At 43.9% G+C, this 25,904-nt stretch overlaps 1 protein-coding gene across 1 annotated transcript in view; it reads left to right on the top strand.

The window, feature by feature from the left end:
* Nucleotides 1-25,904, top strand: part of LOC138503374 (cAMP-dependent protein kinase inhibitor alpha-like) — a 169,576-nt gene that overhangs the window by 103,608 nt on the left and 40,064 nt on the right. Inside the window, exon 2 of the mRNA XM_069623044.1 lies at nt 25,024-25,175. Within this exon, the coding sequence (XP_069479145.1) occupies nt 25,031-25,175 (145 nt within the window). The 5' untranslated portion in view covers nt 25,024-25,030. The remainder of the gene's footprint in view (nt 1-25,023; nt 25,176-25,904) is intronic.

Below are 25,904 nucleotides of genomic sequence, written 5' to 3'. Positions count from 1 at the left end.
CAGGACCCTGCCTCGAGGCCTCGAGGCATGAGGGCAAGTTCTATCCATAGGCAATCCCATGGGAATACTGCAGGGTGGGTTGAACCAACCCATAAAAGCACAACCTCCCCATGGGGCACATTTTGGGCATTCGAGTACCCTTGCCCTGCCAACCTGCTATTTACAATGCACTTTCCAACATTCCAATATGATCATGCCCATTAGCACCTGGCCTCTGCTGGTCTCCTAGCCACTTATGTGGCTCAGAATATGGGCCTTAACTACTGGTATGGGCCTGAAATTCTAGATCCTCGATCAGCTGAACCTCGCTAACACCATCATTTTCTTTGCCACGCTCCTTCCACTTTCAACACCCCCCCAAACTGCTGTGTCCCTTCTTCACCCCACCAGCGACCCCCAACCCACCTCCAGAACCCTCTATCCTCTCCCTGTTGTACCTTCTTCACGCCTTCCCATCCCCAATGTTCCACCTTGTCCCATCCTGAATGGCTGACATAAAAATAGAGAAGGGACCGGGAGTATTTACCTTCTCCTTTTTTCTTGGCTGACATTTTCTTTTGTATTATTTTTTTGGGAACCAGCCAATGCTCAGCCTCAAAACTTAAAAAGAAGTTATTGACACAACAGACAACAAGCTGTTTGCTTATACGGCCCCACTCTCCCATTTGGCTGGAGGCCCGTACCATTCGGTAATGGTAACAGTGCCTGGAAACCATGTTAAGTGTTAAGTAACTCTTTACACGAATGGCGGAGAACCATGGCGCTATTAGCGCCATGGTTCATGCCGGTAAAATACCGGCACCGCCTTGGCGGAAAGGGGAATTACTGCCCCATTCCAAGGTTGACGGGGCAGTAATTCCCCCTTCCACCATTGCCCTTCCCCATTCCCATTTTTGCCCCATAGGGCATAATGGGAATGGGGAAGGCGCTAATTACGGTACCGCAAATTGCGGTACCGTAATTAGCTCCCTGGGTCCCTTTGCGGGTTGGTTTTTAACGCCTGCAAAAAGCAGGCGTTAAATCCCCCAACCCGCAAAGGGACCTCGTAGTAAGGCGGTAAGGATTTACCTGTACCGGTATTTTACCGGTACCGGTAAATCCTCACCGCCATCCGTGTAATGAGGCCCTAGTACCCAATCTGTTAAAGCTCCCGAGGCCTCCGAGGTTATTGATCATTTATTTGTCCCGTCCAAGTGATAATGCATACTATTTATAGCTTCTATATATAGTGCCAAACAGTCCTACAAGGTAATCAAAGCCCTGGAACCGGCACATCAACTGAACAGAAAATATAGGAAATGTTTGTTCTTAATTCATAGGTTTATTACATACTAGAGACGAACCCTGGAAATAACATTAGATGGCTGGCACGACCTGCTCCGATCTAGTATGACGCCATACTCTTCACCAATGATAACGTACACAGGGAAGTCTGGGTACCTGTATTTGGACCTCCGCAGAGTTCCCTTTCTAATGTACCGATAAAACAAGTATTGAGAATGGGCACCAGGTGCTTGGACCCTCCTATAAACCTCTCATGTGACCCTCCACCCTCATGGGTGAACTGGGGGATTGACGTGTAAAGTTGACAATGGCGATATTGGCCGATTTCTTACGTTTGTGCTTTGCAGAGGCCCCCCTGGTTGGTATTTTGTTTTTGCAATACCTGTGAAATACCACTCCACCCTACCTGCAACCACCTGGGTGTTTCCACTATCCACAGCACTTCATTACTTCCCGGCTGGATTTCCACTTTATACATCCCATGCATGCATGTATTCATGCACACATACACAGCATTGAACATGGTTACACAGGTGGCATATACAAAGGTGCACCGGGCAATGTTAAGATGGATAGCAGCTGTCACTTGAGTGCACTCTGGTCATGAACCCTTGTCAAACCTGCTCCTAAAAAAGAAGACAGTTGCAACTGTTTCCTCTTGCTGCGAAGTGACTGTCATCAAGTGTGCACGTGAACGCATGATGAGCTCCAATGATGTACGTGTTACAGCAATCGGCCATTTTGTTTTCTTCATTGGAAAAGGTGACTGAAGCAAAATGTTGAACCCCTCTGTCCTATCTGTGTGTTGTTTGCATTGCTTGGTGGGGAGACTGTCACTGCATCGAGCTGCCCCAAAAGATGCAAATGTCGAGTTAGCTTTTTGTGCTTTTAGTGGTTATTTTGGGAATTTTCTTTTTAAGTTGTGTAACAATAAGTCTATTCGTTGAGCTTGCTGTGAGTCCAGGCTAAGTTTTCAAACTTCAGCCAGTTGTAGAAATGACAGGCTGGGCCATAGGAAGTGAGCTATTAACTGTGCAACGTGTGTGAATTCGCTCCATCCTTGATTTTCAGCCTTACCTCAAGATGTCACTTGGAGACACATTCCATTTCCAGGGCTTCCATGTGTTTGCCTCCTTCGTGACCTGTGTCTGCGCTTTATAGCTTACAAGAGTAGTAGATTTTCCCCCTCTAGATACTCTAGCTACCAACTGTCATCTGCCCGGGCCATCCTAGTCAGTGTTGAGGTATCATGGAAGTTGTAGGTAGAAGCATATGGAGGGTGACAGGTTGGCTACCCCTGTCTTCTAGTATGGTGCTCCGTTTTATACGGATCTACTATTTTATAATAATAATAATAATAATAATAAAAATGATCTTGTGTTGTATTATAGTTGTCATTTATAAAGCGCCTTTTACCATTATTATAGTCTCAATGTGCTGGTGGTGGGAACGCCCTCGGGGACTGAAGTCCAGAGTGTTGGAGGTCACAGACTAGGATTAGAATGCGTGTGTGTATTTGGCCAAATAAGGCTCAGCAGGGATGCCAGGCTCGGTAGAGAGCCATCCATGAGGTCAGGCATGTGGATGGATACTGAGAAGAGTTATGTGATGGCTTGAATGCTAGAGACTCACTATGTCTTCACTGCATGCTGACGTCAGGGTCTAAGTAGGCTTAAAAATATTGTGTTGCGCTAGTCTGAATTTTGTCGTAGGTCGTAGTTGCATTCTACTGTGAGTGGATGGATAGCTGTGACTGCAGCCGATGCCCACCGAAGTGGTGCATTTATATGTACCAAGAGCCCCGATGGAGATTATCTTTGATGTTGCTATGTTGGCAGAAGGTCTGTGGAAACAGACTAGCTGCCCTCGTAGATTCTTCTTAGCACTATGGGGGGGAGGGGCTACCCTCAAACCTTCTAAGTGCAATAGACTGGCTGGCCTAGTATATCTGCCATAGGAGAAGGACAATCACATAAGGGTAGAGAATGACTTTAAAAACACATAAAAAATGAGTGGTCATTCTTAAAATTTCAGTTAGTGGAGTAGAGCTCACTTAAACCTGTGAGGGTAAATTAAAACATTCCCTGGGACAGGCAAGTATCCCCATAGTCCTTTTAGGAGATTTCTGGGACAAGTAGAAAGTTCCTTGAGGTTAGATAGACCTGTCCTCACTGGCACCTTGACTGACCATGGCCTATAATGGGTCATCATCTAGTTCAGCGCCCACATTCTCTGCCACAACAGACTGTCATTGTTCATCCTTGACTGTGTCCAGTCTTTGGCTATTAGGTATTGCCTGTTCAATGGTTCACACAGCGCCATATTTCCATCATCTACAATGTTGTCTCACAATCGCAATTATCCCTTTTCTAAAACCACATTATCCACGAGATCCCTCTGGGACTACCATTTCTTCTAGAGTTTGACTTTTTTTTTTAACAGAGACGCAAAGACATTAATGATTTCAACAAAAGGCTACTGCTTTTGTTAATTTACAGAGCTAGACAGTGGCGTAGACCGGGAATGGCATGAGGGGCAAGACCAATTCTCCTTGCTCCAGGGACCAATCTACCTTTCTGGCCAAGGCTCAGCTTTGTTTAGAAGAGTTTCCTACAGCAGATGATGAGGATGTTTGATGTGCACAAAATGTGATTTATTTTTTATGGCACTTCAAATGGTATGCATGTTAGGAATAAAAATAACATTCTGCAAGGAACAGGCCAATCCTGTTGCAGTCTCTACCTCTCCTGTTCCCTCCCAGTCCCTCTGTATGGCTCTGGCCTCTCACTTCTCAGCTAAAACTCAGGACATCCTATATCTCCTCTTCCTGTATTGGCCCCCCTTTGGCCATCTCTATCTCTCCCCCTCCTTTCTCCTCTTTCTCTCTGACAACACTTGACGAGGTTTCTAGACAGCTCTGATCTAAGAAAGTGTCGTCCAAACAGGTGCTCTCTTGCTCCTCCAGAACCATCAAAGACTATATTGACACTCTCACTTCAGCCTTGGCCGATTTCTTCAATCACTCTTTCACCACTGGAACTTTCCCTTCTCCCCTTAAGCCCTCCCTTGTGCACCCCCTCCTCAAGAAGCTGTGTGCCGATCCTACCTGCCTGGAAAACAATCGGCCAATCTCCATCACCTCTTTCCTGGGCAAACTCTTGGAAAAGCTGGCCATCTGCCAGCTTACTCTCCACACTGAATCAGTCATTTGTCTCCATGACCATCAGTCTGGCTTCAGAGCTGCCAAAGGCACGAAAACCACTCCCCTGAACACCTGTGAAGATCTGCTGTCTAACCTTGATTCCATCATTCCTTCTGTCCTCATCCTCCTTGGTCTTTCCTCTGCTTTCAACATGGTCAACCACGCCATCCTGATGAAATCTGGGCATCACGGATCAAGCCCTGGAGGAGCTGACCTCCTTCCACTTGGACCGCCCCTCCCAGGTCAAACTTGGTCCCTTTCTCTCCGCCACCTCTATCTCTCTCTCTACCTGTGGTGTTCCCCAGGGCTCTATGCTCTCATCCTGGGTTTTCAACCTCTACTTGGCCCCTTCAGTGGTGTGCAGAAGACACTTAGCATTCCTAAAGGCTCCGCTCAGCCTCCTCTCCTCTCTTGCTCATTCCTGTCTATCCACAAATCAGGATTGGTGTGCCTCCAATGATCTCTGACTAATACCAGTAAGACGGAGATCCTTCCCATTGGGTCCCCTGCACCTGCTTTCCCTCTCTCACTCTGGCCGCCAACCTTGGGCCCTCTTCTTCCACCTTCCTGCGAGGCAAAAAAACGTGGTGTCATCTTTGACTCCACTCTCTCTTTCTCTCCTCACATCTCGGACGTCACCAAGAAGTCTCACTACCAGCTGCACCTCCTCAAAAGGACTCTTCCTTTTCTCCCTTTCCCACAGAAGCTCACTGTCTCCAGAGTGCTGGTTGTCTCTAGGCTGGACTACTTCAACAGCCTCTTTCTCAATCTGTCTGACCAACCTGGCTGCTATACTGACTGGTTGCTTGGCTACCCTCAGAGTCTCACTGGGGACCAGGCTCCTTCTTGATCAGTCACCCTTGCACTGCCTCTGTGCCTACCATGCACTTGGGGACTCGAACTGTAACCCTACAGTCCCTTGTTCGCCTTGCACTACCCAGAGCCGCGCGGCCCTGGCTGCACTTGCTCAGAGCATTGCTGCCCTGTTTTCCCTTCCCCTCTCCCTTGCACTTCCCCCGTCCCTTTCCCTTGCACTTTTCGTTCTCGCACTTGCCCGGTCTGAATGACACAAGGCCTAGTAAGATTGTTTGTCTTGTCCTCCCTCTGTCTTCCCCTCCCTTGTCTTGTTGCGCCGAGAAACACTTGTGTACATTTATGTTACAAATGACTTATCAGGTAACATTGAAATTCCTGTGTCAAAATAAATACTGTAATTGCAAATGGAGTCAATATGCTGTCACCTCCTGTATGTACCATAATCTTAGCAACACACTATAGACAGAAGAATTTCTGTTAAAAAGTTATTCCTACATCTAGGTCCCTATCGATACTTATTTTGCCCTGTGTTCTTAATGCCCTCTACGTGATAAGAACCAGCCCTAGAGTGCGCTGGTGTGACGCCTGCAAATGGGGTCTAGAGGTCCTTACCCTTTCCTCTCTCACTAATTTCCTGCGCTCTTAAAAAATCAAGTGCGCACTTATTGGTGGTCGGTGTTTATCTTTATTTATACTGCCTCCAATATGTGTTTCTTATCAATATTAATTATTTGACCTATTAGGTCGATTAGTGGTTAAAAATAGGTATCCATTTAGCAGTTAGTTAATTTTTTCGGTTAGATTTGGATAGCTGTGATATATTTCTTTGACGAGCCCTTTCATCAATGTATGGAGGGTATCGGAGTTTGGATTATCAATCCAACACTACGTAATAACAGTCAACCAGTTTCAGCTGATCTAATCAGTGGCCGCTTTCTTCAGGACAAATGCTGCTAATACTGCATTCTGCGTGCGATATCAAATTTCTTTTCAAGTCTCCATTCCATGGATGCTTAGAGGATATCTTCAGGTTTTCATTTGGCTTGTTGGGTCGACCCCGGGCCCTATGGGGTTAAAAAGATAGACAGATGGGGTTATCATCAGTCTTCAAGTGCTTTGCTACGAGTAGATAAGAAATACCAGTATGTGGAAATTGGATCCACATGTTTCTTAGGTCATTCCTTCTTACCTGTGTTGGTCTGTAACTCCTTATGGGTTCATTTGTCAGGAGTATCTTGTGGAGGTATGTTCCTGTTCTTGTCCGTCCTCATACTTTATTATCTTGTCAGGTATCTGGGATGAATTAATTGTACATTACTGTGGTCCCTTTCTGTGATGCACTATATCTTTCCATCATCAATCATGCAGAAAATGAGAGGGAACCCATTTTACCTGTCTTCGGTGGGTTTTCTAATTCCTGATTCATGATTGTTAAACGGGAGATTCCTCTGTATGTTTGGATCCCTGGTAATCCTACAACGACAAAGCCCCAATGTGTCAGTGCTTGAAGTTCCCGTTCGTTAAAGTGCAACACTGTGGCTATCGACATTAGCATCTTATGTAACATTGTGCGGCAGAACTGTGTGTTAGTGGCTCTTCCAGGCATGTTATTGTCTCCTTAATGCTCGTACTTCTTAATACACTACTTCCCCTGATTGGAGCCCCCCTGCTCCACCTTCTTACCTTCTTGACTGCTCACCACGTCTCGAAGACTGCGGTTTCAGTCTCGAGCGCCATCTTGGTTACCAGCTTGTTTCTTTCAAGGCGTTGCGGTCACATGACCCGGTGCCTTGGTGACTCGATCAGTTTAGAATTAATAATATGTGGAGGTATAGTTTTACCTTATGTTAATCTGAAGTCCCTAAACATGTATTGGCCTGTTGTGTGCCTGCTCTTCGTTTTTAGTTAGCAATCGGGACTTACAGTTTTCCTAGTGCTCATGAGAAGTGTGGTTTTCTCGTGGCATGTCTACGACTGGTTTAGAGCTACAGTTTTCACTCTGCTGTACATGGGAATTGTAGTTGCAATTATGGCTCGATCCTACCTACATGGCACTTATTCTCGCATCTAGTTTGTAATGCTACAGAGCTGCGGGGTACCCGAACCTCCATTTTTTGGGGCAGGAGGAATACACACAGAGGGGGTTAGTTTTACGAATCTCTAAGGACCGTAATATTTCTCTGATCGCAGTGCTTAGAGACCTCTGCGATCTCTAAAAGGATTATGGGTCTTGTAGTGCCTTTCCTATTGTTGTATGTCTATTGATTACCTCTACATGGTGACTATTTTGCCCATGAATGGCCACCGGCTGTACTACATGGATGCTGATGCTAGTCCAGATCTTTTAGTGCCTTACTACGTGTCTGTGTTACATAGTGGTGTCTATATCGTGTAGTGGAACACAGTATGTACCTAAATAAATGCAGGGATCCCTATATATGGGTATATAATGTCTGTGTTGCATGGTGGTGTCCTTCTCATGTGTTGGAACACAGTATGTGACTCAATAAATGCAGGGATCTCAATGTCTGGGTACATAGTGGTGCCCAGTCACTCAAGGAACATGACTCAATATCTAAAGTGATCCATGTGTTGGAATTCCCCATTCATTGTACTGCCAGCGTTTACCAGCACATTTCCTCATTGAGGCCGATCTTTTGGCTCTGGAGTCTAAAAATCCATTTCTGTTCTCTCCTCAATAAGAGTGCGGCTATATTGCCGCCTCTTTTTGGTATCATGACTTTTTCCAATACTGTCCATGTTAGTTCGTTTTCTGGTTGTGAACTAGTCCTGGCTTTTAGAGTTGTATCACATTGAATTCCGGTACAAGCAGAACTGTTTATTTAAATAGTAGAGAATTGCAAAAGGAGGCATGCTAACAATGCAGGACCCCTAGAACATGATTTGAGAAGTCTGTGTAAGCATATGTGTTTGAAACAACAGTGTGAATTAAGTAGATGGGTGAGAAAAGTGGGCGGTAGTTTCTTTGCATTACTACCTTTAGAGTTTCTACACACACTGGTTACTTTGCATGCATATTACTGTTCTGTGGCATAGGAGAAATCACTTACCTATGTATGTATTTATATATAGGATTTATATAGTGCAAGGCCGGCTACCAAGCAATGACTGGCTGTGCAAAAGATGGGGTCGAACAGAGAAAGAGAACAGTGGCGAGCCACGGAATGGGAGACCCATTAAGAGGGTTGATCCAATGGGGCCTTTTCACATATATGTAGGTCTTCAGAAATCTTTGGGGAACCTGCATGCATACATTGGAAATCTGGCAGGGTCCTATTTTGCCTTTTATCCATGAGTGCCATTTAGTTAGGTAATAGTAACATCTATTGTTTAGAATGAAATCAAAGTAGCCCATACAGGTTACCCCTGGCCTCAGGCTCGCGTGTATATGCTGTAGGTGTACAGTGCAATAACATTCTACTGAATCTAGAACATGTCTCTTGCCTGATATGTGATTATGCGCAAGGCCTAATAGCCAATCGGCTTCTATCGAGGATTTATGAAGAGCTGCAGGAACCTGGATCCTCCTCGTGTGCTTGGACTTTGGTGCCCTGTAAAGCAGTTAGATTGACATCTGTAAATCTGAAACGTGGTTACATCGCATGCTAACTCCAGCCCCAGGATCACCTAGGGCTGGAATTATCATGCGATGTAACCACGTTCAGATTTACAGATGCCAATCTAACTGATTTACAGTGGCGCCAGTTAGTGCGCTATGCCAAGGGCTGTTACTGTAGGGATGGCAGAGCATGAATCATGATCTCGAGTTAGCGGGTAACGTGTTTAGGAGGTCATTCGAAATAATCAGGTTTGGGTCTCGGACAGCTATTCTATCTGGACCTATTTTGGAGATTAGATTAACTAAGTACCATGACAGCTTGTTCCATCACACATCTTGGCACATTTGCAAAATGTCAAGAGAGTCCAGTGAGATATGCATGTGCCTGCTTCAGCGATGGGAGTAGCCTGCACTTCACACATTTGAGTCCTGGCAGGACTGGCTCAGCCATTGAGCCTTACCGAGGTTGTTACATTGCGTGCTGTTAAAAGTTGTGATGATAAAACATATTGTTACAGTGCTTAGAAGTGGTAGGAGTGTGGCATGAAGTGCTGTATAACTAATCGGGCTTTATTTTATAATCCAGGGAGCTAGCCCATCACTTAAAAAAGAGTGAGGAGGAGTGGTGTAGATTGGAAAGCAGGGAGAGAAATCAGGTTTGAGTCGGCGGATGCCTGGTCCTGAGATTTATAATCGACCAGCAGATGATGGGAATATATATATATATATATATATTACACGGCCACAGTAGTGGCCGTGTAGTTATGGTTAAGTTGCTGTTTCCATAGGAAGAGCACTATTTGGGTGGCTTATAATTCTGCTCCCCCTGGACGAATCCTCACCAAACTTTACAAAAAAAAGTATATGACCCACTCTGAATGTTTTTGCAAAGTTTGGTGAGGTTTGGTCCAGGGGGGGTAAAGTTATAGAGGGGGTCCCAAAACTTCTTTTTTTCCCATAGACTGAATGGGGGAAAAACTTTGCGCACGGCTACAGATCAAACTGTTGGATGGATTTTCACCAAATTTGTGGCAGGAGCAGCGGTTTGGTCCCGAAAGCATGCTTTTGTAAATTTGGTGAAAATCCGTCCAGCAGTTCTTTTTTAAATGATCAAAAAGTAGGTCTAAAAAAATGTGTGATATCTACGTTCGCTGCGCGGACACACTTCCCTGTTCGCTCTGGGGGCAGGACACTGATTGGGTAATCGGGCGCATCATGTCCGCGGACATGTGACGCATTCGCTCATTGGATGGTGCAGGACGTCAAGTGCGTCAGATTGTTCCGATGCGTGCGCCATCTTTGATCCGTGTTTTGGTGTCTGCAGACATCGCTGCAAAAACATATAAAAAAATACACAACATTGCACTTGGTAAACTTATCAAATATTGTCTGGGGAGGTGAGGGTTGATGAGGATGGGACGGGATGTGGCAGCAAGAAGCAAAAAAGTGGTGTTTTTTTGTCACAAAAGTCATACGGTATATTTGGAGGTAGGGTGGGCAACTGTCCCGTAATTTGCGGGATGGTCCCGCAATTGGCGCCTGTGTTGCGCAGTTTGCCGACTGGCTCTGCGGGACGCGGGTTGTCCCGACTTGCTCTGTTCGAGCACAATTTGTGATCTAACAGAGTAAGTTAGGAGTCACAATTAGTCATGCTGAGGGTTGGGGCTGAGCGAGGAGGGGGTCATATACATACATTTTCCGCAAATGTTAATAACAGTGGCTGGCAAGTGGCAGCTAATCTGTAAATAAAAGTCCTATCGTATTGCATTGCAACCGCAACTATGGACATGACAGGCTTACAGTCCGGTCATGCCAGTAGCTTCGGGTGCAATGCATTGATTCTGCCAGGTGAATGACTCTGTGACGTCATCGCCACCTTTTGTCCCGCAAAAGGATGTGACATAGTTGGCCACCCTATTTGGAGGGATTCCTCAATATATTGTGCGTAAAATACCGGTGAAGGTGTAATGTGTCTGTGTTACAATGTATGTAAAATAATATTGGAATTAGATTGGTGGCCCCTAGCCTTTGGCATCTGAGGCAGCCACCTGCAGTGTTTGATGGAAACAGCAGCTGTGCACGTGTATGACAATATGAGTTATCATGGGTGCGTTGAGCCATGTTGTTGCAAAGTGAGAATGTATTTAGATTCTAAGTGAAGGTCAGCAACTTCGATTTTTTTGTTGCAAGCTAAGGGAGCCCACACATGGGACAGAAAGTAGAAGGGTCAATTGTTTTTTGACCTTGAGAGAAAGGGATTTTTTCGTGAACAGTCAGTGAGAGGAGGTTTGTAATAAAGAACATTTGATAAGGTTATGCATTCCAAAAGTGTGTACGGAGCATGTGAATTCAGTTCATGAAGATTGTTTGATGCAAGCGGATTGAGCATTATGGACTGATTTCCGCAAGTACAATGGAGACGGTGAATATTATGTAAATTTGCTTTTGACGACTGTATACCGGAACAATGTTTAACCTATTATTATCTGAAGATTAATTTTGGCAATGTAACTCAAGTACTATTTTTCTGTGTGGTTGTCTTTTTTATGTGGTTATGGGAAGTGCAAAATGTAGTCGTATGTCCACTATAACTAGATTCACCCAGGTTCAACGCTAATATTTCTTTAAAATGTCATGTATGACTTTATGGATTTGTGTATCAGTTTCTAGGTTCTTTTTATCTTTTTTGAGATTGTTTGATGTGTGTGCTAATCGTTAGTTTAAACTCTATACCGAATTAAGAAAAAAATACATATATTACAATAAAGTGTAATAAAGGTCGGGTATTGATACATATTTTCTGTTATGTTTTCCAAATAGCTACATGCTGCCTTACTGTGATTGCCATGGATTCCAGATGCCAACTGATGGGTTCTTCATTCGTCAGGTGCACGTAGTCGTGAACGGGTGGATTACTGTGACTGTTTTGTGGGACGATCGGCCAGGTACCATGTGTCTGTACGCTGCACTAGCGATTAGGCGTAACATAACATCTTTTATGGTGGTCTAGGCGTAAGTTGATGCAGACGCCCTGGAATTCACTGTGGGACCCAAGCGGTTCCTTCATCAAAAACAAACACTTTGTGTATGGAAAAAGAAGAACGTGTGTCTCACAATTAACATTTTCGATCACAAGCGAAGAAACAAATTTGCAATTTGATTGAATTTGGGAACAGTCGGATGTTCTCTGAGAGTTTATTGTGAATTAAAAGTACTTTACAAATTGTATACTGTTATTGTTTTCTTTTAAAGAGCGGTTTAATAATTTGAATTGTGACGTGGTATGTTGATAGTCGCTGTGTGTTGATTTTTGGGTTCTGCGTCACGTCACGTAGGTGGTTATGGGCGCATTTGGCTACGCTGAAGAGGAACATCACCGAAAAAGGTGTTCATTATCACTAGGGTTGGTTATGTGAGGGTCAGGGGCGGGGCATATGATTTAGTGACGTCCGGCCAGTTTACCTTAGGCTGATGCAGCAATGGTTAACAATAGCACAAGATGGACGTGCCCTGTTGCCAGATTTCGTACTTTTCTCAAAGAGGAGAAATGCGGTAAGCTGATGTGGAAATGTTTGCGATAAATCAGCGTATGTACAAAAAAACATGGTCAAACCCTCGGGACAATAATATTTTGTGAGCATTGCACTTGTGAAACATATGCAATAATGTTTGGGGAGGTGAGGGGTGATGATCATGGTTGGAATATTTCAGATGTAATTTCGAATTACTTTACAAAGTTTGTTGGAATTTTGTACACAGCTTATATGACAAATGATTTGTGTATTATTTTGAGAGTTTTGAAAAAATAAATCGTGGGTGGATTTACAGCAAATTTGCGTAAGGCTCATTGGCAAGGATCGAGAAGCATGTTCTTTTTAGTGCCTGAGGGGTAGGCTGTAATCATGGGAAGTGGCCCGAATGTTGGAGTCATGGTATATGGTCATGACAAAGGGGACAAAACATAGTATTAAAGTGGTCATGTCCAGCTGGGACTGGCTTTGTCATAAAGTTATTCGCAATTAGGATAGATTTGAAAGGGAAGAAAAATGTGCTTATGTTAATATGGTTGGAGGATTTTTTTTTGCCTTTTGGAGGCTGCCATGGAAAGGGAAGATGGGCCCTGTATGGAACTAGCGCTTTCCCTTTCCATGGTGGCCATCCTGGAAAAGGATTTTATTTCTAAACCGGGACGGCGCATCCCTATATAGGATGAGAAATCCTATTTTTTAGTAACACGGGTTACCGCTTTGGAAACCTAGGCTGGTAATGGCGTTCATCTCCCATTTTAGGTGCCATTTCATATTAAAGGATGGGAGAAATAACAGCATGATTGTGGGAGAAGGCTTTGTGGGGTGTTATAAGGTGAGGCACAGCCAGGATGAGAACATGCACCTTTATTCATACACACAGATAGCCAATATAATTTGAAAGGCTCCCAGCTGAAACACCACACATCATCTCACTATCCTATAAACACTATTACACTACTGCCAATCAGTACTCACATTTTTGAAAACATATCCCCTAAGCAGCCCACATACCACAGTCAAATGTTTTGGTAGCATTGGTGTGTTATGCTGCAGTGATTGTGGCCAGGGCCTAGAGTCATGCACCCATTCGGCAATGCACCCAAGACCCGAGGCCCTGGCCACAACCACCGCAGCATAACACACCCATAGAAACAAACACCTACCGAATGACCACAACCCAAAAACAGAACATATCCACCTCAAAACCTATCCACTTCAATTACCATTCGAAAATATAAATTACAACCAACACACAAACTCTTTAATACATACCCTCTTCACTCAATGCTCTACTAACGACCCAAAACCAACATCATAGTAAAGTAAAATAGCCAGTAGTGCGCCCAGTGTTTAGTATGTCCGCGGACAACCGCAGTGACCGCGGACACCACAAACGCATCATGGCCTTCTCCCACATAAACAAATACAGCATTTCACCCATCTCTCACTCCCCCACCCTCTCCAACCACTCTTACACACCAACACCCTCCCCAAAATTGGATTTATGCTCACTTCCATGCCGCGCTGTCTGCAGATCCAATATGGCGGGTGCATCGAAAGAATGTGATGCACCTCACGCTTCACCCCAACCAATCAGTTAACACGTCTCATGTCTGCAGACACGACACAAGCGGATTATCCAATCAGTGTCCTGTCCGTGGAGCGAACAGGGAAGTGTGTTCGCGGAGCGGACATAGATATCACTAATTTTTTTAGACCTACTTTTTGGTCGTTTAAAAAAAATACTGGATGGATTTTCACCAAATTTACAAAAGCACGCTTTTGGGACCAAGCCGCCGCTACTGCCAGAAATTTAGTAAAAATCTGTCCAGCGGTTTGGGCTGTAGGCGTGAGCAAAATATTTTCTCCATTCAGACTATGGGAAAAAAGGGACCCCCCCTATAACTTTGCCCTTCCTTGACCAAACCTCACCAAACTTTGGAAAGATTCAGAGTGGGCCATACACTTTTTCTGCAAAGTTTGGTGAGGATTCTTCCAGGGGGAGCGAAGTTATAAGCCGGCCAAAAAGTAATCTTCCAATGGGTTTAGCAACTTAACCATAACTACATGGCCGTTACCGCAGGCCATGTAATATTTAGTGAAAAGACATTAGTTAAATGGGCAATTAAGGTGAATACATTCAGTGCAACACAACCTTTAAAATTCAGTGAAAAATCTTTTGTTGAGGCAAGTTTAAGGTGAAATAATCTGATAGATCGAAACCCTTGAAATTCGGTCAAAGAACCTTTGTTGGATTGACGTTAAGGTGCTGATTTAATGCAACAAACTCCCTGAAATTCGGCAGGTGCTGAAGCTGTGCCACCTTAACTATGAGGCACCCATTGCCCTACCCCTGGGCATCACAACATTTGTGAACCACCTGACATGTTACCACTGGTGGCAAGTGGAGGAACTTTTCAGGAGCAGGATCCAACAACAGGCAATCCACCTTGGTTGTAATGCCCTGCAACCCACCACTGGACCTGCAGCGCCACAGTATGCAAATGAAGCAGGAACACCATCATCAGCTGCATCACCCTCCTCACCTCTCCCATCGACTTTATCTGGTGCCAATGATGGCAGTGTTGCCTTTGCTGCCCCAGCGTTGGACCATCCACGGCACCACAGATCTCCAGAAGGTGGTGTTCTCACCTGGAGGAAGTGATGTATGCCAATACCACTGAATGCAACAGCATTTTAGGCAATTGGGTATTTCTATTTTGTTTTTTTTTCGTTTTTTTACTCCCCTTTTGAGGTTTGTTTTTACCACTGTTAATTTAAAAAAACATACCAATAGAAAGTGTCTACCTTCCACCCATCTGTCCTACATCCACTCCCTTCTCCTCCTCTCCCATGCTCTTCTTAACCCCACAATAGTTCTTTTCAGAATTACCCAACAAGTTTTGAAAAAGAGATAAACTGGGGGGACGTGAGTTTAACATTAAGCACCACAACAATGGGCTAACCCTACCATTAACTAACTGCCACCCGAGTTAAAGGCCCAAATGAAAATGGGTCCCTTTGTGCAGGCAGCGGTACCATTACCGGCAGTTATGGCCTGCCACTGTGGATTATATCGCCATTAACACCTGTGTGAGTAGTTTCCTACCCAGGTGCTAAGGGTCTTTAATTTAAAAAAAAACAATTACCTTGCAGCGCAGTTCAACACCACACACTAGTTCTTAGAAATGAATTTTCTTTGTTGATGACTGTGATGTCATCAACCAAGAAATGGACTTCGGAAAGTACGGCACAGCACAGCGCCACACTGCAAGGTAATTTGTGTAATTTTCTTTTTAAAACACACTTAATTTGCGGCACACTTCGGCACCATGCCCTAGTTCCTGAAATTAATTTTCTCTGTTGATGACCATGACATTATCAACAAAGAAAAAGAATTTAGCAACCACGGTATGTCACAATGCCACACTGCAAAGTCATATATATATATATATATATATATATATATATTTTTTTTTTAATTTTTTTATTGAAGACGATAAGCAACTGCAAAAACACCCTTAGTGCCCGCATAGGAAACTACATGGGAGCTAAGAGTTGAGAGAAGAAGCAAGAAGGGGAAGGATGCACAGGGGCAGAGGGTACTGGCCAACAGTACTCAAGCTGCTAGTTCTAAGGGTGTTTAATTAAAAAAAAAATATATTTGATCTTCTGGTGTGGAACTGTGCGATGACATAGATTTAGAGGTTTCTTTCCCCACGGATGTCATGGTCATCAACAAAGAAAATGAACTTCAGGAACCAGGGTGTGGCGCTGAGGTGTGATGCAAGGTAAGTGTGTTTTTTTTTTCTTTCTCCAATTAAACCTTCAGAAGTCCGTTTCCCTGTTGATGGCATCATAGTCGTCAACATAGAAAATGGATTTCAGGAACTAAGTCGTGGTGCTGAGGTGCACGCTGCAAGGTATGTGTTTTATTGTTCCAGTTAAACAACGTTAGCACAAGCAGACGGAATTCAGTTGGACAGTGCCTCCTTCCCCTGAGAAGACTTCTCCTCCCCACTCTTCTCTCAACTCCTAGCATCCATAGTTTCCTACGCAGGTGCTAAGGATGTTTAATTGAAAAAAACACACTTAACTTGTGGCACACTTTGGTGCCACAGCCAGTTCCTGAAATCCACTTTCTCTGTTGATGACCATGACATCATGAACAGGAAAACCAACTTCTAAAGGTATGGCTCGGCACAGTTCCACACCACAAGTTCATACATAATTTTTTAATTAAAAACCATTATCTTCCAGATAGGAAACTATACGGATACTAAGAAGTAATGGAGGGGCGGGGAGGGGAAGTATGTGCAGGGGAAAGGGGCGCTGGCCAGCAGCACTCATAAGGCAGGCTTATACTGGAGAATACAGCCCACGTTCCAAGCATCCTGATTGGCTAGCGCCGCCCTCCAGGAACGTAATGGGGGGTTCGGGGGGAAGCTAAACTTACCTTTTAGCTTATGCTACACCACTGCCCAAACCTCCTGCACTATTTTTTCATATAAATATAAACATAACACAATGAAAACCACACCATAAACTTCTAGTATAAAAATATACAATCTGAATCGAGAATCAGAGTTCTCGAACCAATACTCATACACCTTTTACTTTCGGAAAATAAACATAATCTTTTCTACATTGTATACTCTTCCTTATGCATGTCTTTTGAATCAAGAAATCATGCGAAATAGTGCAAATGTTTCTCTGTGCCCACTGCATTTTTACCAAAACTAACAACAATACTTTACCTCTTTATACACCTCACTTCCACCCTTCAAACAAATCAAACATTAAACAATCCTAATGGCAACTTTTCAAACTTCTGTGCAATCCCTGACTTCGAGAACTGCACCAAAAAGAACATTGAACTGAGAAGCATTCCTTGAGCTCATGTGAAAACCTCATCTAATCAAAACAAAACACAATGTGACCATAGCTCGGCAATTAACATGTCTCTTTGGTACACATTATATTTACAAAACAAAGTTAAATAAAAACAGATCTCAATCGTAATAATAAAAGCGGGACATTAAATCACCTTAATACAACCCCCAACAGATTTTAAGTTATTTTAAAAAGTATTTTTTTAAATATATATTTTCAACAAAAATGCTAAATGAACTTAAAATACTCCTCTTCCCCTAACCAACAACCACAATGATTACCACATCCCAATGTTTCATAGTTTTAGAAAATGTACTGTAGTTTTTTCCTGTTTGTTATGTTATGTTATGTTACTTTGAATTTATATAGCGCCTTATGTATCATTGGTATGATCTCAAAGCGCTGGTAGGTTGAACACCATTGGGAACCGTAGTTCAAGTCAGTAGAGAGAGAGAGAGAGTCATAAGGTGGGTGGGTGCACCGGATATGTGTGCAGCTGATGTGGCACTTGTATGATAACTGCTTCTTAGCAGTAGGTGTGGTGGTTGGGAGGTCAGGAATATGTGTTAATTCTGGAGGATTGACACCCAGACTGATTTTTGGCTGTGTTAGGCCTGAGGAGACACTTAGGCTAGCGGTGTGTGCTCAGCTAGCTTAATTAGGATGATGAGGAGTGTGCGGCGGGTGTTAGCATGAGAACAGCTATACCGAATGTGTCATAGTATCGCTGTTTTCTATTTGAGTGGTGGTGTATAGGAGAGAGTAAGCGTGGTATTGTGATATGGTGGTTTTCAGTAAGGCCGATCCATCCACTCTATCTGTTCCATCCACTCCATCCGTTCTGTCCGTTCCATGTACTCCATCCGTTCCATCCACTCTATCCACTTCATCCGATCCATCCGTTCCATCCACTCCGTCCGTTCCATCCACTCCATCTGTTCCGTCCACTCCATCTGTTCCGTCCACTCCATCTGTTCCATCCACTCCATCTGTTTCATCCACTCTACCTTTTTCATCCACTCTACCTGTTCCATCTACTCCATCAGATCGATCCATTCCATCTGTTCCCTCTGCCCCATTTGTTTCATTAACTCCATCTATACTGTCCGTTCCGTCCATCCGTTTCATACACTTCGTCCGTTCCATCCACTTTGTCCGTTCCATCCACTTTGTCCGTTCCATCCACTTCATCCCTTCCATCCGCTTCATCCGTTCCATCCGCTTCATCCATTTCATCCACTGCATCCATTTCATCCACTACATCCATTTCATCCGTTTCACCCATTGTACCCGTTTCACCCATTGTATCCGTTTCACCCATTGTATCCGTTTCACCCATTGTATCCACTTCATTCCTTTCATCCACTTCATCCATTTCATTAGTTCTGTTCAGTTTATCTGTTTTAATTTACACTGGCAGTTTTAGTTTTCCATTTTTCTCGATCGGGTCTCGATGCTGGATTGTTATTTTTGATTCAGCAACCTTGGTTTACTGTTTATTGTTGCGGTTTATAATGTTTGTTAAGAGTCGATTTTTAGGGAAAGAGCCACGTTTTCAGTAATTTGTGGAAAGACAATTTTCGTTCTCAGTAAAAAGTTTCAGAAAAAACAAAACTATGCTAACCCATACACCTTCACCAATCATCCTTCCTCGTCCTGCCCACATGCGCCCTGCCCTCAGAACGCCCTAATTAACACCCTTTTAATCATATCGGGCACTTTACAATGTCGATTCTGAACTTGATTCGCGAATCATGTAATGGCCGACTTTCAGAAGTGAAAAAGCTTGGCAACAGAAATGCATCATGGGCGATATGACTAACATTTTTGGTACAGGGGTACCTCGCTCTGTGCTACCTTTTAAAAAGCCACTGGATGGATTTGTGCCAAACAAGTAAGGATTTCCTTTGAGTGTTTCGTGCCTGACTTTTCTTATATGGTGCAAATACATCCAGCAGTTTGGGCTGTGCGAATGAGCAGAAATTTGACATTTTCTCTATGGGAAAATGAATGGGAAAGTGAATTACAGTCTCTTTTTTGACCCTTTATTTATTTTGAACCAAAACACAGATTTGTAGGAAACATTAGATTCCTGGTAATATACGAATGTCAAAAGTCGTGCTAAAGTGTCCTACGGCTCAAAAGTAATTAACCATAGAATCTTTGCTTTTCTTACGGATAGTAGGTTTCACCTTGACTATAGGGCGGCTATTGCCGCCCTATAATATATAATATGAAGTGCCAAACTTGTCATCTTATCATTACATGCAAGTAGTAGTTATTCGGTTCAATGTCTTTTCATCTGTGGTCTTTACAGCGGTGGTCTTTTCTTTCTCTGTTTCTTTTTTTATTGTTTTAAAAACTGCAGGATACCTCCCATTTCCCACTTCTTTTGCTGATCCCTCCTTACCCTTCATCCTACCCCTTTTTTGTCTGCTCTGGTGTTTTTGTGTTTTTATTTCTGCTTTGAGTTGACACGCAATCAAATGAAACCTATGAATAGATGTACCTTTAATTTTGAACCTTTGACAAGACAGGTCACCTATTAATAAAACCCATTGGCAAGGACCAAATATAATATTCACATTAACCGTCCAGTCGTAGTCGAGCAGAAGATACGCGACCAACGCGCTGAGGCCTGGGCTATTTCCACTGTAGTCCAGTTTGAGCAGTTCTGGTTGAATGGTATTTGTAAGTGTAGAGCATTTCAATAATTTGGGGCCTTGGACTCACTGGATGGTTCTGCATCTGAGTTGTTTTACTCGAGGAAATCTGTAAGATCAGTAGGAACCTTTTTACAGAAACCTTGCACTGGTACAAGTGCAGCTAGCACTTGAGCACTGCTGAGCAGAGCGGATCTGCTGAACCAGTTAGCTGAAGCAAGAAAGGAAAAATTCAGGAAGCAAATCCACTGGCAGAAAAGTCACTTGAGATCCAAAACACGGCCTGTTATTTCCGGGGAAGACGCAGCAGAACATCGTTCTGCGTGGAGAAGAACATGAAGAACACTGTCAGCAGGTAAGCCACCACTTGGGCGAGAACGCTGCACGGCATTGGAGCACAGCAGCCTTGTGGCGAGAAACCTGCCCGCATTGGCAAGAGAGGAGAGAAAGGAAGGAGACGGGGCAAACGGACCCCCTCGTTTAGCGGAGAGGGACCGAAAAGAGCCTTCTATCTCAAGTACAATGTTAGTGAGAGAACCAGACAGACCGACAAAATGTATCCACTTTATCCTCCACCCACCAAGATGCTTCCTCAAGTTTCCCGATATTTGAAATACATGACGTAATTGGTGCTTTTTTCTTGTAAATGCACACAATTCATCAAAATGTGAAGGTCGACCCGCAGCGCTCATAAAGTCGAATGTTTGGAGAAATAAATAAATATTACAAAAACATTTCTGTTTTTCAGTTAAAACGGATATTTACTCGCTTGTAAAATACTCTCATTGGGAATTGGACATACATTTTTCCTCCCTAAAAAAAATCATTTTGCTCTCAACTTAAGTAAAATTCGCCCACTTCTAACTCTTATCTGGAACACTGGTCATAGGTCTGGCTGGAATTTTATTTATTTATTTTATTTTGCATTTTTAAAGCGCTCACACAGCCCACGGGCATTGAGGTGCTGTTACAGGAATTGTTTTTTTTTTAGTTGCGTAATTGTTTTGTCTTAGTTGCGTATTTGTAACACGCTTAAATACCCAGAGGTTTCAAAGTGAGGACCCGGGGATTGAACCTGTGTTGCTTCGTGTCATCTTGCTTCCAAGGCGAGCACGTTGCCGCTGAGCTGTCCTCCCAGGACGAAATGGAAAACCTTTTCTCTGGGAACCCGCCGCCTTTGGGAGGGAGTGGCTGGAGTAATGGGGCCAGGCTTTGAAGGAGTCATGGCTGGCAAGGGATATGCTTTTATTTGATATGTGCACGAATCACATGATAAACCAACCTGTCAAAATATACATTGTTATAATAACATGTTGAACAAAGAAAGTATTATTTTCCAACCCTGAATGGAAGCCTATAATTGCCAGCGTGTAAAGTAATCTGAGTATAAACATTCTTTTGGGTGTTACAACTGTATTATCTATACAGAAAGACATGCACTACAATATAAACGAATGCTACAATCATCTGCTTGTTGTCATTGTTTCACACTGTATGCTGCTTAGGTACACCGTCCATTTCTAATCTTACAATATTCAAATCTCTTAATGACTATGTCAGACCAAATCCTCTCCTCGTTAACCATTCACTGCTGTTCCTGCAGCCATCTAACGCAGTCACACTATAATGTGCATAAATACAATGCAAAGAAAATAGGCAAAATAGAGCCCAGCTCTTTAGTTAGTCCTTGACTGTTGTGAACAGATGATCACTGCAGGTGCATAGTGTATGGCGGCTGAGCTTTTGGTTTCCCTGCATGGGGGTGAACATTTTTGCCGGATTCCGGGTCCAGGGAAATGCAGCTCAATTGCTGCACTGGCCCTAAGAAATTCAGGATGTTACAAAAAATTGCACTCTATGCCCAAGCCTCACTTCTTTTGAAATCAAACTATAGCAAGGCCCTCCATTTGGAGCCCGCATTCCACTGTGTGCTGCAATGCCTTTAACTCAATGATTCTTTGTTGATTTATCTCCGCCTATTTGTTTGACATGCCACCTGCACTGTATACCCTGAAATCTGTAACCCTACAGTGTTAACCGTTATTTTACCCTAGTCTAAAACCTCCCACCTTCCCTTCCTGTGGCCATCCCCTCCCATCACCTTGACTTTTCTCTCCTCTCTGCTCCATGAAGGGTCAGTGCATGGATTTTCTTTGTTAGAAATTCCGGCCTCCGGTCATTAAATGGTAATTCTTCTATTGCACCCTGGGAAGTGGTGCAGCGCGATCCCATTGGCTGGAACATGGGCTGAATTAGCTGGCATATGCAAGTGTTGCACTGGGGGGCTTCCAGCGCCTCTCCTCAGCCCACAATTTTTCTTTCAGGCCTCTCGACCAGCTAATTCCCCCTGCACTCCCTACCCACAGTTCGCTGTCCCGGCGCAAACCCTGTTATTTGGAGGCCGCTGCCTCAATCCCTCTTCGCCCACTCCACCCTCCAGAGATGGCCATCACAAATCTAGAAATGGGACTTGCGCATTTCTCTGGTTTGGTTAAGCCATCTTGGTTTATGTATTTCTTTTAAAGGAAATCTATTCGAAGCTAACAGTCCTAGCCCGATAATAGCATATTGGGTAATCAAGACATTGGATGGCAGGCTTGGCCAGTAATGGCCCACTAGCCAGTGCTATAGCAGTCCTGAGGAAAGCGATGGCGTCTTCGGGGGCTTGGGACCATTACTGTCCAAGCCTGGCCCCCTATGCGTTGGTTAATTCTACATTGGCAACATGAAATATTGGCAATTCCATTGCAGACAATGTTGTGGCAGAGGCAATAATTAATCAATAAACCCCAATGGCCGGGAGATTTATCTGCCCTGGTAAAGCCCTCCGGTGGGAGGAGTTTATTGCTATTAGCATCCTGGCTTGTTTACCGGGATGCGAATAGTTTTATTTTTAAATTGAGAAAGGACACAGTTGCCGTTGCTCAATTTAAAGAAAACTACAAACAAAGATGGCTTACATGGATTAGGGAGAAGGGAACTACACATAGTCCCTTCTCCCTTTCCTTGGCAGCCATTGCTGCAACGAAGATGAGCAGGGAACATCAAGTGTTTCCAGGGCTGGTTTGGGAAAAAGCAGCACAAGGTAAGTGGGGTGGGGGAGGTTGAGGGATGTTTAAATTGGGGTTGGGTGAGCGGAAGGAGGGGAAGGTGAGCACAGATGCACTTACCTTATTCCCGAGGCTTGAGCAGGAGCTTGATCATGAGTCAAAGACACCGTTCTGAGCCTCCTGATTGACTGTGAGGCTGCACCCAACCCCACCCCCCACCAGATGCTAATGGCTGGTATTAAGTCTTCTGTTCCAACATTCCAATGCTGCTTCTTTGTTTCTCTTTGTTTTAACAGAGCATTCTACCCTTATTAGGTGGAATTATCTGATAGCATTCATGCCCTCATTCTCTGGCCATTAACAGGTATTAACGTCCCGTGCACTATATTAAGTCCCTCACCATTGTCTTGGGCCAAGTAGCATTACCAGATGGATAATGTCTTGGTATTTCGCATTATTACCTAAATATTATAAAAGAACCATGCACGTCACATCCTCAATGGGCCATGAGTACAAAATGTTTCCTGTCCTGTTGCACCGTTTGTTGTCCTATATTCTCTCGACAGCACTCTATTCGTTGCTAGTTCTGCAACTGTAACTTGTCATATTTATGATGGAAAGGGTGGTAAAACCCGTAGATTTCTAGATTGCAATAGATACTAACCAGTGAAAAAATAAATATCCTTACCAGGAAGTGCCTCTTCCGCCACCTTCTCAATATTGTCAATTTCAGTGACCACCCAGCATACACCATGCCAAAAGGAGCTTACAATAATGTGCATTGCATACAATTTCAGTGCATTTCTATGAATTTATGTCTGTCATGCTAACTTGTCATATCAGCTGGAGATGTCTAAAGGAGAACCAACCAAATGTTGAAGGTGTTTTATTCAAATTCTAACCGACTGAGGGTGTAAGGGCTTTGGTCTTCACAGTTTGCAGGAGAGGATCGAAAGCAGAGCTAGCAAAGAAAGCCCAACTGATAGATGGAAAAGCTTGAGCTAACTCTTCATAACCACTGGAACTACATCTGTGTGGTAGTCCATTCAATGAGTTTTAATTAATCTGTGCCATTAGAGAATGGGACTTGCCACCTGCAAGTTGATCTTGACCCTGCCTCAGAAGGAAGCGGTCCTGCTCGAACTGCGGGGGCATTCCCTCCTGCACAGAAACGCAAGCAACCATAGAGATGTTCCCCCTGTTGAGTTCTGAGGTATGGTGCAGCTTCAATCCCAGACCACAGTGAGCAGCGGATCATTGCTGGGGCTCATCATCGCTGCTGTGCATCTTAGTTCCCTAAGCGCAACGAGTAAGACCTCATCAGTGTCGTGCACATTGGTGCTCTAGGCTCATCTGGGAATGCACATATGTGGGACCTCATTAGAGATGTGCATCTTAGTTCCCTAGGCACAATGAGTAAGGGACACATATTGGACCTCATTGGTGACCTGCGTTTCGTTCCCTAGGCACAACAAGTACGGGACATATGTTTGACCTCATCATGATGGGAATCTTGGTACCCTAGGCACATCGCGGAAGGGACACATGTTGGGCCTCGTCAGTGACGTGCACCTTAGTTCCTTAGCCACCTGACTGAGACTTGTAAATACCCCAGAGGTGTACATAGAAGTGAGCTATTGCATGGGGGTGTGACCTTGAAGAAAGGGTTATGGAGAATGGCTTGCTTTGGGAAGTTAGTTTTCACAGACATGGCGATACAGACATGGAACTACTCCTCAGTAGAGGAGCCAAATTAAACCAAAGCTATAAAACATGGGTCAGATATAGAGAAATAAGCATATTGTAAGAGAAATGAGAGTCCTGAAGAGTTAATGTTTGCAGCAGAGAAAATGAAGTCAGACTAAGTTGTACTGGAGGGCCTTCTCTGCTTTCAAAATAAATGGATATGCATGTATGTGCTTACTCAATTGGTGATGAGGCTTATTCTGTTGCCCTACATTTCAGAAAGGGGAAAGTCAAAGACTCTGTGCTTTTTTGTTTTTAGGGGAAGGATGACTGAGGTGGAGCCTGTGCTGGATTTCGCATCTTCTGGGCGTACTGGACGAAGGAACGCCCTGCCCGACATCCTTGGTTCACCGTCGGGGGTCAGTCCATCCGACCTGCCCTTAAAACTAGCCGAAATGTCTCTAAATGCAGGTATGTAGCAAACCCTACTCATCGCAGTTCCTTACCCCTTCTCAAAGTGTCTTCCGGAAGTATCCTGGTTTGTAAGTTAAGTCATAGATGAATCAGGAAGCATTCAAGACCAGGATTAGTACAAAAGGACTGCTTGTTTATTATCTCTTAGTTACTGGTATAGCATGAAAGTAGGAGGGCGTTATGTAAGCATCCTTCAGGTTCCTCTGTCCCTCTCCCAGTGCCGCAACAGTCATTCATGTAACCCACAGTGCACCAGGTTCCACATGCATCATATGATTCCATACAGCCTCACAGGACATAAGACACTTACTTAGATCACTGCACATCTCTCTTCGTAACAAAACAGAATGAAACCTTTTCTAGGCCATAATTACCAGGACTCTGAGATTATAGACAGAATACTAACCTGCCAAAATCCTATAACACCCTTATGTCCTGTTTTGCCACACAGGACCTCAGGCCTGCCACACCCGAGCACAACTGTTCACAAGAAACCATACCGAACTCATGCAAACACCAAGGAAACCTAGCACCTTATGTTAGGATCTGCCACCTCCTAACCTTAAGCCTCTGACATTTAAACACAAACTCACTCTAAGCCAAAGAGTGGAATAAAACTGCTCCTACAATCTGTATCCTGTCTGAACACGTCACAATTTGAAGACACACCTTACTAACCACCTCTCCAAAGAGAACACACAAATGTTTGAAATAGCAATAAAGAGA

Source organism: Ambystoma mexicanum, chromosome 11 (genome assembly GCF_040938575.1).
Source record: "Ambystoma mexicanum isolate Mex_15411 chromosome 11, UKY_AmexF1_1, whole genome shotgun sequence".
In the NCBI taxonomy this organism is placed as follows: Eukaryota; Metazoa; Chordata; class Amphibia; order Caudata; family Ambystomatidae; genus Ambystoma; species Ambystoma mexicanum.
The sequence above is the reverse complement of the archived record's forward strand: the minus strand, read 5'-3'. Positions and strand labels throughout refer to the sequence as shown.